At 44.5% G+C, this 12,836-nt stretch overlaps 1 protein-coding gene across 8 annotated transcripts in view; it reads left to right on the plus strand.

Moving 5' to 3' along the window:
* The window catches only part of LOC142501084 (heparan-alpha-glucosaminide N-acetyltransferase-like), a 202,256-nt gene that overhangs the window by 119,980 nt on the left and 69,440 nt on the right, over positions 1-12,836 (plus strand). For all 8 annotated transcript variants that reach the window (XM_075610413.1, XM_075610415.1, XM_075610416.1 and 5 more), the window contains one exon: positions 5,472-5,558. In XM_075610413.1, coding sequence (XP_075466528.1) covers positions 5,472-5,558 — 87 coding nt within the window. The remainder of the gene's footprint in view (positions 1-5,471; positions 5,559-12,836) is intronic.

A 12,836-nucleotide genomic window follows, 5' to 3' on the forward strand; every position in this document is an offset into this window, starting at 1 on the left:
ACAGGCTTCTCCCCATTTGAACTATTGTATGGCCGACACCCAAGGGGCTTACTGAATATAGCCAAAGAGACTTGGGCACATGAGGTTACCCCTTACAGAAGTGTAATAGAGCATGTTGCCCAGATGCAGGACCGCATAGCTGCAGTCCTACCTATAGTGAGGGAACACATGGAAAAAGCTCAAGAAGCACAGAGGAATACGTATAATAAGGGTGCTAGGGTTAGAATTTTTTTTTCCAGGTGATAGGGTGCTAGTTCTGGTTCCCACCGTAGAGAGTAAATTCCTTGCTAAGTGGTATGGGCCATATGAGGTCTTGGAAAGAGTGGGAGAAGTAAATTATAAGGTGAGACAGCCAGGTAGGAGGAAACCTGAGCAAATTTACCATATAAACCTACTTAAGCCCTGGAAAGATAGAGAGGTCTTGTTAACCCTAGTGCCCCCAGGTCAGTCAGAGAATCGAGAAACTGACCCAGAGGTTAGCATAGCTGAAACCCTGTCCGTTCATCAGAAACGACAGGTCCAGAATTTAGTGAGAAGAAACAAAGAAGTCTTCTCTACACAGCCAGGTAGAACTAGCGTAATTGAACATGACCTAGTCTCTGAACCGGGGGTCCGAGTTAACCTTAAGCCGTACCGAATCCCAGAGGCCAAAAGAGAGGCTATAAGTTTAGAGGTTAAAAAAATGCTAAAACTAGTCGTAATTGAGGAATCCCAAAGTGGGTGGAACAGCCCTATAGTTTTAGTCCCAAAGCCAGATGGTACAACAAGGTTTTGTAATGACTACCGGAAACTAAACGCGGTGTCAAAATTTGATACTTATCCTATGCCCAGGGTAGATGAACTTGTAGAGAGACTGGGCAAAGCCCGATATCTCACAACCCTAGACCTAACAAAAGGGTACTGGCAGGTTCCCCTCACAGAAAGGGCAAAAGAAAAGACAGCCTTCTCAACCCCAGACGGCCTCTTTCAGTATAGGGTGCTACCTTTTGGCTTACATGGAGCTCCCGCCACATTCCAAAGAATGATGGATAAAATTTTAAAACCACATACTCGGTATGCTGCCGCCTACCTGGATGATGTGGTAATCCATAGTGAAGATTGGCAATCCCACCTTCCAAAGGTCCAAGCTGTGCTCGACGCAGTTCGGTCTGCTGGACTAACTGCTAACCCCGCTAAATGCACTATTGGTCTGGAGGAGGCCAAGTATCTGGGGTATTCTATTGGCAGAGGTATTCTCAAACCCCAAACACTCAAAGTAGAGGCCAAGGCCAGTTACAAAAAAACAAGTAAGGACCTTTTTGGGGTTAATTGGGTACTATAGAAGGTTTATTCCCAATTTTGCAACTAAGGCAACCCCACTAACCGACTTCACAAAAGCAAGAGGACCGCTAATGGTAAAGTGGTCCCCCGAAACCGAACAGGCTTTTAGAAGCCTGAAAGAAGCTCTCTGTGCCCAACCAGTGTTGGTCACACCTGACTTCTCCAAAGAGTTCGTAGTCCAAACCGACGCATCTGAGGTAGGGCTGGGGGCGGTACTCTCCCAGGAGTCTCAAGGTGAGGAGCACCCCATCCTTTATTTAAGTAGGAAACTAAATCCCCAGGAGAAAAATTACTCCATAGTCGAGAAAGAGTGTCTCGCAATAAAGTGGGCTGTAGAGACGCTCACATACTACCTGTTGGGGAGAAAATTCCGGTTGGTCACAGATCATGCACCCCTTACCTGGATGTGTCAAAACAGAGAAAAGAATGCTAGAGTGACCAGGTGGTTCCTAAGCCTACAACCCTTTAAATTTTCTGTGGAACACAGGTCAGGGCACAAACATGGCAATGCTGACGGGTTGTCAAGGATGCACTCCCTAATATCCATGGTCGCTCATCCCTCGAGGTCTGAGCTGGGGGGGAGGATATGTGACAGAAACCAGGGGATGGTAATAAATTCCATATATAGGGCTTCCAGGACACTGAACAGTTTCTATCCTGTTTGGCCTGGGAGTGCAGTCTTATAATACATGCACTCCATCCCACAGTTTGGCAAGCGCTGGAACTGAGGGATGAGAGATCCAGACCAGAGTTTGTCTGCCGCCTGATTTCTGTCACCTGTCATGCTAATTAGAAATCAGGTATGTAAGACTGATTTCCTGTTTCCTCTCCCCAAGAGCCTGGAGACAGGAAGGCTGCTGGAAGCAGAGAGGGGAAAAGCCTCTCCCCAAACAGGTTAAATGTTTAAATGTTTCTGTTCCTTTTTGTCTAAAACTGAAAAGTACCTTGTTTTGTTGTTGGAAGTGGAAAAGCCACTTCCACCCTGAGTTAGGGAAAATCTAAGTTAAGTTATCGCTCAGGTGAGCAGCTTTTTGTTTTGATGTGTTTCTGTTGTATGCACTGTGGCAGTCTCAGTGCCTGGGACTGAATAAACCAGGCATAGCCTGTTTAAAGGAACAGTACGTGACACCTCATCATTTAACCTACCCTAAAAGACCGTGTTCTAACAGTCCCGGACAAACGGCGGAGCCCCGGAGTAAGCTGTTTGTCACAATATATATATATATCCTAGACTTCGTGGAATCGCACAGCAAGTAATCATAATATATATATATATATATATATATATATATATATATATATATATATATATATATATATATATATATCCTAGACTTTTCATTAAAATCCCATTTTGATTATTGTCCAGAACTTCCAAATCTCAGATTTGTGTCCTCGGAGGTTGCTTTCTGTCTATCTTTATATTATATATATCACTGTTCTGGAACTGGCGGTCTCCCGGTGAGATTGGTGGTCTTACCCCAACACTAGAAGACCTCCTGGTTTTAAAGATAGGTAATTTGATAAAGTGAAGAACTTTGCTCTCAATGCAGTTGGCTGACGTTCTCCTTCCGGCCAGCACTAGTATTCCCCCTGCCAGAGACTACAATTAACAGAGTCCTTCCATGTGGGTGTTTCTTTTTTTGAAACCCCCTTGCTGAAACAGGGAAAGAAAAACTCTGGCAGTGAAGGGGTTACTTAAAACTCCGATGTTCATCCCCCCTTTTTTTTTTTGAGAGAGTTTTTCTGGTTTAAATCTTGGTGGCAGTCGGGCAGTAAGTTAATGGTCCTGAAGCATCCTGTTTTCGTGTCCAAAACTGGTTGAAAAAACAAACCTATGCAATACAAACAGTATATAGTGTAGACAGCACAAGATAAGAACATGTAAGTCTCTAAGGAAACAATCCTGATGGTTGTGGTGCAATGGGAACAAAAGGGACCCTAATTCCCTTTGGGATAATGATACACAAAAACAAGAAAAGTTCCCAGCACTCACACACAGAAGGAACACAGCGTGACCGGAATAAGGAAATGCCCTGATAATAAATGTCAGGAATCGACAATATAGGAAACAGGGCAAATAATGCAATATAAATACACAGCATAAAAATCAGAACATGCGGAGGATAGTGACAGAGCGCGTCACCCAGCGCAGAAGGAAAGCGGGAGAGACGGGAGAAAGAAAGCGGGAGAATTAGGATATTCCAAACAGGGGGAAATGGGGCAACACAAAAGGAAAAAGTGGGGGGAGAGAGTAACAGGGGGGAGTAACTGGGGTGCGGGTGTAACGGGGAGGGATGGTGTAACGGGGGAGGGAGTAACGGGGAGGGGTAAGGGGAGGAAGGGAATAACGGGGGGTGTAACGGGAGCGGAAATGGAGAAAACAAAAAAACAAAAGGGGGGCAACGTTTCGGGGGTTAGTTCCTTCTGGCTCATTCCCACAAACTGTGTCAGAGGTACTTCCCTAGAACTATCCAAATAACAAATCCTCTCAATAGTAGAAAAAAACCCTGTTTCTCCTTCCCCCCCATCCCTGTTATTCCCTCCCTCCTTGTTACTTCCTCCCCCTCCCGTTACTCCCTCCCCCCCTGTTACTCCCATCTCCCCCCACCCCCCTTTTTCCTTTTGTGTTGCCCCATTTCCCCCTGTTTGGTATTTCCTAATTCTCCCGCTTTCTTTTTCCCATCTCTCCCGCTTTCCCTTTGCGCTGGGTGACGCGCTCTGTCACTATCCTCCGCATGGTCTGATTTTTATGCGGTGTATTTATGTTGCATTATTTGCCCTTTTATATATATACATTATATATATTGTAGATTCCTGACATTTATTATCGGTACATTTCATTATCACAGTCACACTGTGTTCCTTCTCTTTGTGTGAGTGCGCTCAGAAGTTTTCTTGTTGTTTTTGTGTAAACACGAAATTAACCAAAATGTTATTTTCCGGCTGATAGATGGGAGGACCTGCTAATTAGAAATCATTGGGCAGCAATGACTTGTACATCACTGTGTACTGAACACAGGAGGAAGTATTAGTGTTTACACTAATTAATATTTCATCAGTACTTAGCCACATCACCTCTCAGGATGATATTTATCAGCACATTATCTGGGTCCATCCATCGCAGTTTCGGTGAATTCTTCACAATGAACTGTGTGATTAGGATTGCGGGGGATTTTAATTCCCTTTGCATCAAACGAAACAACCACAAGTACAGGATTTTCAAGCTTCTTATTCCCTTTAGCAGAGACAGTATGATAATAAATTTCGATTCTGTATTCTCACATCTTCCTGGTCCGTGAACAACGCTTGCAGAATAGAGCATGCATACACACTAACCTGGATCATTGCAACACTGTTGACCTAGAGATAGTTTGTGGACGGAGAAAGATACCCTATTGATGCACTCACCTATAATGCTAATAATACAAAAATAATAACATTTTATTGCTCAAAATAGCGAAACAAGCTAGTTAAAACCTAAATAGCGCTACATATCGTTATACTTGTACATACATTCTAGTGTTGAGTTGACACATACATAATACCATGTAGTATATAGGTATATCCAGGAATAAATATGTGTATATTATAGGTGTTGAAATGACTCAGAAATCCTAGTAACTACAAAATAAGGTAGATGATCTGTACCCAAAGCACTGGACAAAAACACTTGAGAAGTATCCAGTGCCAGTGATTGCTAAGGCTTATTAGCCTCATAATTCCTATATGAGTGGTACTCAACCATGTGTAGTGTGATAGTCAGGAGTAGAGTCCCCCCTTCTGTCTTAAATGCAGTCAGACAGGTATCACTAGGAGTCACATACACACACATAGACAGGATTTTCCCTCTATTCTATACACATGCACAAGGCTGCAGTATATTACCCTATATTTCGGGCGACAGTAAAAACACTGTAGCCTGTATGCTAAAATACCCAACTGGATTCGACATAGAGATAGTTGCCAGGTTAATTGACATACATGTCAATGGAGGCGTTAGAGCTCTTGTATGATGCAAAGGAGAAGGTTCATTTCCAGTGCAAGGGTTTCCACCGACACCGAATCCCACCCAGGAAATCTCCCCATACCCCCTCACAGCATCCCATGACATGGGGTTACTATAAATGCTATTCTCTCCTTTGTTTTAGGAGCTGTATAAAACAACACAGCCTTTCGACCCAGAGGGCGTCTTGGGCACCATCAACTCCGCGGTAATGGCTTTTTGGGGACTACAGGTAAGATATTGGGACGCTCGCCTGGTAATTGTATTGTATTGTATGTCTTTATTTATATAGCGCCATTAATGTACATAGCGCTTCACAGTAGTAATACATGGGGTAATTAAATAAATAACAGATAATATAAATAACAGATCATGGGAATAAGTGCTTTAGACATAAAAGTAACATTTCAGAAGAGGAGTCCCTGCCCCGAGGAGCTTACAGTCTAATTGGTAGGTAGGGAGAACGTACAGAGACAGTAGGAGGGAGTTCTGGTAAGTGCGTCTGCAGGGGGCCAAGCTTTATGTATCGTGTTCAGAATATCCACAGTGCTATTCATATGCTTCTTTAAGCAAGTGTATCTTAAGGTGGGTCTTAAAGGTGGATAGAGAGGGTGCTAGTCGGGTACTGAGGGGAAGGGCATTCCAGAGGTGTGGGGCAGAAAGTGAGAAAGGTTTAAGGCGGGAGAGGGCTTTAGATACAAAGGGGGTAGAAAGAAGACATCCTTGAGAAGAACGCAAGAGTCTGGATGGTGCATAACGAGAAATTAGGGATGAGATGTAAGGAGGGGCAGAAGAGTGTAAAGCTTTAAAAGTGAGGAGTAGAATAGAATGTGAGATGCGGGATTTGATCGGAAGCCAGGAGAGGGATTTCATGAGGGGAGATGCTGAGACAGATCTAGGAAAGAGTAGAGTGATTCTGGCAGCAGCGTTTAGGATAGATTGTAGGGGAGACAGGTGAGAGGCAGGAAGGCCGGACAGCAGGAGGTTACAGTAATCAAGACGGGAGAGAATGAGGGCCTGAGTCAGAGTTTTAGCAGTCGAGCAACAGAGGAAAGGGCGTATCTTTGTTATATTGCGGAGGAAAAAGCGACAAGTTTTAGAAATGTTTTGAATGTGAGGGGCGAATGTGAGAGAGGAGTCGAGTGTGACCCCTAGGCAGCGTGCTTGGGCTACTGGGTGAATGATTGTAGTTCCAACAGTAATGTGGAAGGAGGTAGTAGGGCCAGGTTTGGGAGGAAGTATGAGGAGCTCTGTTTTAGCCATGTTGAGTTTAAGGCGGCGGAGGGCCATCCAGGATGATATAGCAGAGAGACATTCAGAAACTTTGGTTTGTACAGCAGGTGTAAGGACAGGTGTTGAAAAGTATATTTTTGTGTCGTCGGCATAGAGGTGATAATTAAACCCAAAAGATATTATTAGGTCACCTAGAGAGAGTGTGTACAGAGAAAAGAGAAGAGGTCCCAGGACAGAGCCCTGGGGTACCCCCACAGAGAGATCAATAGAGGAGGAGGAGGAGGTGTTAGCAGAAGAGACACTGAAAGTACGATGGGAGAGGTAGAATGAGATCCAGGATAGAGCTTTGTTCCGAATACCTAGAGTATGGAGAATGTGGAGGAGAAGAGGGTGGTCCACTGTGTCAAATGCTGCAGAGAGGTCGAGTAATATGAGCAGAGTGTAATGACCTCTGTCTTTGGCAGCATGGAGGTCGTCAGTTATTTTAGTGAGGGCTGTTTCGGTGGAGTGAGCAGAGCGGAAGCCAGATTGTAGAGGGTCTAGGAGAGAATAGGTGTTGAGAAAATGGAGCAAGCGAGAGAATACAAGACGTTCAAGGAGTTTAGAGGCAAAAGGCAGGAGGGAGACAGGTCGATAGTTAGAAAGACAGGTAGGGTCAAGCTTGTTGTTCTTGAGTAATGGTATGACTGTTGCATGTTAGAAGGAGGATGGAAAGGTTCCAGAGCAGAGGGAGGAGTTAAAAATGTGTGTGAGCGTAGGGATTATAGTAGGAGCTAGAGGTTTTAGGAGATGGGAGGGAATGGGGTCAAGAGGGCAAGTGGTAGAGGGAGAGGAGGCGATCAACAGCGACACATCCTCCTCTGAGACAGTGGAAAAAGAGTCAAGGAAGGCAGGAGGAGAGTTAGGAAGAGGTGTAGGATGGGAGGAAGAAACAGAGGGGATGTTCTGCCGTATGGATTCCACCTTTTCCTTAAAATAGTCAGCAAAGTCCTGAGCGGAGATGGAGGAAGGAGAGGCAGCTGAGGGTGGTTTGAGTAGAGTATCAAAGACAGAGAACAGTCGGCGTGGGTTAGACTTGTGCATGTTGATTAGTGCAGAAAAATAGGCTTGTTTAGCTTGCGAGAGGGCAGAGTTGAAACAGGATAGCATAAATTTGTAGTGAAGGAAGTCTGCGAGAGTGTGAGACTTCCTCCAGAGGCGTTCAGAGGAACGAGTGGAGGAACGCAGCATCCGCGTGTGGGAATTTAGCCAGGGTCTAGGGTTAGAAGGGCGAGTGCGGCAGAGAGAAAGCGGGGCATGTAGATCAAGAGACGAGGACAAGGCAGAGTTGTAGTTCCTGACCAGGTTGTCAGGGTCTGTAGCAGAGCTGAGAGAGGAGAGGGTGGAGCTTAAAGTGGACTCAAAGTCAGGTAAGTGAATAGAGCGCAGGTTTCTGCAGAACCGGGGGGTAGATGGAGGTGGAGAAGGGGAGAAGCGAGATAGAGAGAATGAGATGAGGTGATGGTCAGAGAGAGGAAAAGGGGAAATGGAGAAATCAGAGAGAGAAAAGTTTTTAGTGAAAAGCAGGTCTAAGTAGTGGCCATCCTTGTGGGTGCTGGCTGCAGTCCACTGTTGAAGGCCAAAAGAAGAGGTTAGAGAAAGAAAGCGGGAAGCCCAAGGGAGAGAGGGGTCATCAATGTGGCAATTGAAGTCCCCAAGGAGAAGAACAGGGGAGTCTGAGGAGAGAAAGAAAGAGAGCCAGGATTCAAAGTGAGAGAGAAAGGTAGAAGGGGAATGAGTAGAGGTAGGTGGGCGATAGATGACCGCCACATGGACCGGGAGAGGAGAGAAGATCTGGACAGTGTGAGCCTCAAAGGAGGGAAAAGCAAGAGAGGGGGGAATAGGAAGGGTTCGGTAACAGCAGAGAGAGGAGAGCAGGAGCCCCACGCCTCCACCCCTGCCATCAGGGCGCGGAGTGTGGGAGAAGGAAAGGCCACCGTAGGAGAGGGCAGCTTCCAGAGCAGAGTCAGACTGAGTGAGCCAGGTCTCAGTTATAGCAAAGAGAAGCAGGGAGTGAGAGAGAAAGAAGTCATGTACAGAGAGGCACTTGTTAGAAAGGGAGCGAGCATTCCAAAGGGCACAGGAGAAAGGGAGAGAGGAGGGAGGGTGGCAGGGGATGGGTATGAGGTTGGAGGGGTTAACACCAGGAGTAGAGATTGCATTTGGCAGGCGAGGACGAGAGCAAGTAGAAATAAGGCAGGGACCAGGATTGGGAGATATATCCCCAGAAGCAAGGAGGAGAAGCATGGATAGAAAGAGAATGTGTGAGGAGGATTTGTAGGGGTGTGTTTTAGTGCAGGGGATATAGCTGTGTGGTGTCAGAGGACGCAGGTAAGAAAGGAGTTCATGTGAACAGAGAAGTGGTGAAGAAAGGAGAGATGGAGATATATGAATGGAGTTAGAGACATACTGAGGCAGGTAAAAAGAAGTGCATAATTTGAGAAGAAGTGAAGTCACTGCAAATATAAATGGTAAAGTCAGCATCACAGCAGTAATGATGCAGTCTGGTATTGATGATATCCTCCTTTCCAGCGTAGGTCAAATGCAGGAATCAGGGCCAGATGGAGTGTCCACTTCTTCCTCACTTCTTTTGACCTTCCTTTTAAACTTCAGTTGTTCAGTCGTCTTGCCACTTATAATGGGCCACTTGGATATGGGCTGTAATGAGGCCTAGGCACCTCTTCTGTTAAAGGGTTAAAGTAGCAAATGTTATGACAGTATCTGTCGCCCATATAAATATTAGAAGCCTGCTGCCCAAACTGGATGAACTAAGGGCATGGTGCCTTCTGCATAAGCCTAAAGCCATCATTCTCACAGAAACATGGCTAACTCATAAAACCCTTCATGCATCTATCTCCGTTCAGGGATACTCTATTTCTAGGAAAGATATATCAAAGAGGAGGAGGGGTGTTGTTTTATATTGAAGACTCCTTACAATTTACACTGCTAAATTGCCCCCCAAGCCTATCCTCTTTTGAAATGCTAGTTGGTAAAATGTGCCCCCTTCTCTAAGCCGATTCTTATTGCTGGCATCTACCGCCCCCCTACAATCCCTGTCTGATATCACTCATTGTCTTGGCACAATTTCCTCTCTGAATGTAAAAATGTGTCCACTCCTAATTAAGCGATTACTATACCGACAAATTTCCTTGGTCAACTCCAATCTGACTTTCACTGAGTTTCCACTGTTTTCATATCATTGATGAATTTACATGAAAATTCCAGGACTATTGGAGCACCTTTTACCTCCCTATATCCAATCTGACTTTCACCCTAAACACTGCATGGTAACTACCCTCTTAAAAGTTTGCAATGAGATCCGGTGTGGAATGGAACAGGGACATCTTACTGGTGCAATAGTCCTAGATTTTGCAAAGGCTTTTGATACTGTGATCATGTTATATTGTTAAGCAAGCTCCAGTGCTCTGGAATAGAGGAACCCACTTTAAACTGGTTTCACTCCAGTAGATCCCAATATGTGTCTATCTTGGGATCAAACTCTAACCCATTGGATGTCACATATGGGATCCCGCAACGCTCTGTTCTGGGGCTCCTACTCTTTTCAGTCTTCATTAACGATCTTCCTATAGCTGGTAAGGGAGTTTAAATGCAGATGTATGCCTGTAACGGTGTTTCCCACACCCGGTGGGAGATTTGGCCATTACTAAATGTGTGGTGCATGATACCTGCTAGTAACAGGAGGGCTGAGTCGTCCGTCGATGGTAGTGGACACATGAACAGGCTTCTGGGGTTCATTCCCCACATATCTCCTTAGCAGTGCAGCGCCTCCATCTGCTGTAGACTCCAGGGAACTGAAGGTGATCTCCCACGGTTTAACTATTAGCTCTCCCCCATGTAAGATCACGCACCGGGCCGGAGGTATATGCAAACAGGAACGGTTTACTGTATTGTCTCTCTGTGCAGCACAGTACACGGCAGGTTCTGCCCAAACAGACACTCGCAGCTACCCACTGAAGGATGGTCCCTGGACTTTCACCACAGGCCAAGGGCACCCGCAGCAATCCCAACTCTTCCCTGCCCCTCTAGCAGAGGTATGGTACACACTCACTCTCCCCCAGAGGGAAGAGGAACAAAGAAGGCCAATATGCAGGCTCCTGGTTGTGTGACCTGCCTCTCTCAAGGGGTTAGAGGTACTACTGAATTTGGGGCGGCATTGCCCTTAAGTATAGCCAGGAGGAGGGCACCAGGTCTGTCCCATGATTTGATATGCTCAGGCCTGATGTCACCGCCTCCCGCTGTCACTCAAGGGCAGCACCAACGAGGGGGAAAAACCCATATTGACTACTGGCAGCCTGATTGTACCAGGGCTTACTGCCAGGAGGGAAGCAGACTAGTAGCCACAGATAGCATGGCTACATGCGAATGACACAATCTTCTATGCACACATCCCTGGCCTCTCTGACCTGGGACTCGGAATTCAATCTCATTTTTCAAGACTTGAGAAAAATGGATTTCCCAAAACAAACTGTTTTTTTTTTTTGTTTTTTTTTTAGTATCTTTTTAATAGGGTGTTTACAGATACATTTCAAGATATTATATTGTAGCATATTGTATTTACATATACATAGGTTATCGTATAATGTTACATAGATCAATACATATTTGCGATACCCATTTTTTTTTCTTTTTTCGAACTTATAACTGGTCTTGATATAATATCTCGGCCATTTAACTCAAAACCTTGTATCGTAGCTTGCTTGTGACTCCCGTTCTTTCTTTTAGTTATCATATTTGTTTAGACTAGGCTCTTCGGTTTTACTCTGTTCTGTCATGTTGTTATGTTATGTTGGGATGCAGGACGTTCTCCTTATTTTCTATTTCCTTTATCCGGTTTTCCGTCCGGTTTAGTTTACATCTTATGTTGGATGTCATCTGAATTTATTCTGTTCTAGCTGGGGAAGAGAGTTTATAATCATCTCCCATTTTCGATCAAATTTGTCATACTGGTTATTTCCTACTTGTTCGGTAGATATTCTGTCTATCGTGATCAGTTTGACCAAGAGGGATTTTATAAGTTCTATGTTTGGTGCTCGTGAATCCAACCACTTGATCATAATGGCTTTTCTGGCTACCAGGAGAATCATCTCTGTTGGGAGAATCGCCCCCACCTATTTTGGTTGATCTTAATTGTCCAAGGTTCAGTATTGGCAAATATCATGGGGAGGGGGTGTCTTACCCAGCTAATTTTCGTAACTTCTTTAATATGTTGTAGGACCTGTGTCCAGAACTCGTTAATTTTTATGCGTGTCCAGAGGCGGTGTTTGAGGTTAGCTTTAGGGAGGTTGCCTTTGAGGCAACAAACTGTTTTTAAACACTGACAAAACCGTAACAATGGTATTTGGACTAAAGCAAATTTTCTAAAGCTGCCAACGATAGAGCTACAGATCAGAACCAACTCTAACACCATCCTAGCCCCTGTCACTAGTTTTAAATATCTGGGCATATGGTTTGACTTCTATTTAACATTTGGGTTGTATATTGATACGCTGACACCCAAAACCTACACCAAGCTAGGTGTACTTTATAGGAACAAATCTTCCCTAAGCCCGCTGGTCACAAAGCGCATCGTACAGCAGATGCTAATGCCAATTATAGACTATGAGGACATACAGTAGTATATGGTAGAACATAGTTTAATCTGACCTGTAACTGTTACATACACCCATAAACATATATTATCTCTATCTGTCCATGCAATGTCTTTAAATATAATGTATAACCTCTGTTCATTTAATGTAACCATGTATTGTCATCATAACTCTGGGCCCAGGACATACCTGAAAACGAGAGGTAACTCAATGTATTACTTCCTGGTAAAACATTTTATAAATAAATACAACACTGGGGGAGGTTTATTCATTAAACTGCAATAGTGCAGATCGGGTCACTATCGCAGTTTAATAAATCCCTGGATCCATAAACATTAGTGTATTAAGCTGTGTATCTGTTCCCTTCTGCACATTAACTTGTGATGTGAGGAGTGGGTTATGGAAGGATTTGGGATTCTCAGCTAGCTGTCCTGATGCACTTATTGTATTGGGATGTATGTATATCTGTATTTATAAAGCACCATTTGTGTACACAGCGCGTCACAGCAGTAATACATGGGACATAATAATATAACACACTGGGAATAAAAGCTTCAGACATGACAAAAATAACATATAACCGGCGCCTATATTAATATAAAACCCATAAATCACCAGTGGTGAACTCT

The sequence above is a fragment of the Ascaphus truei genome, chromosome 8 (assembly GCF_040206685.1).
Source record: "Ascaphus truei isolate aAscTru1 chromosome 8, aAscTru1.hap1, whole genome shotgun sequence".
In the NCBI taxonomy this organism is placed as follows: domain Eukaryota; kingdom Metazoa; phylum Chordata; class Amphibia; order Anura; family Ascaphidae; genus Ascaphus; species Ascaphus truei.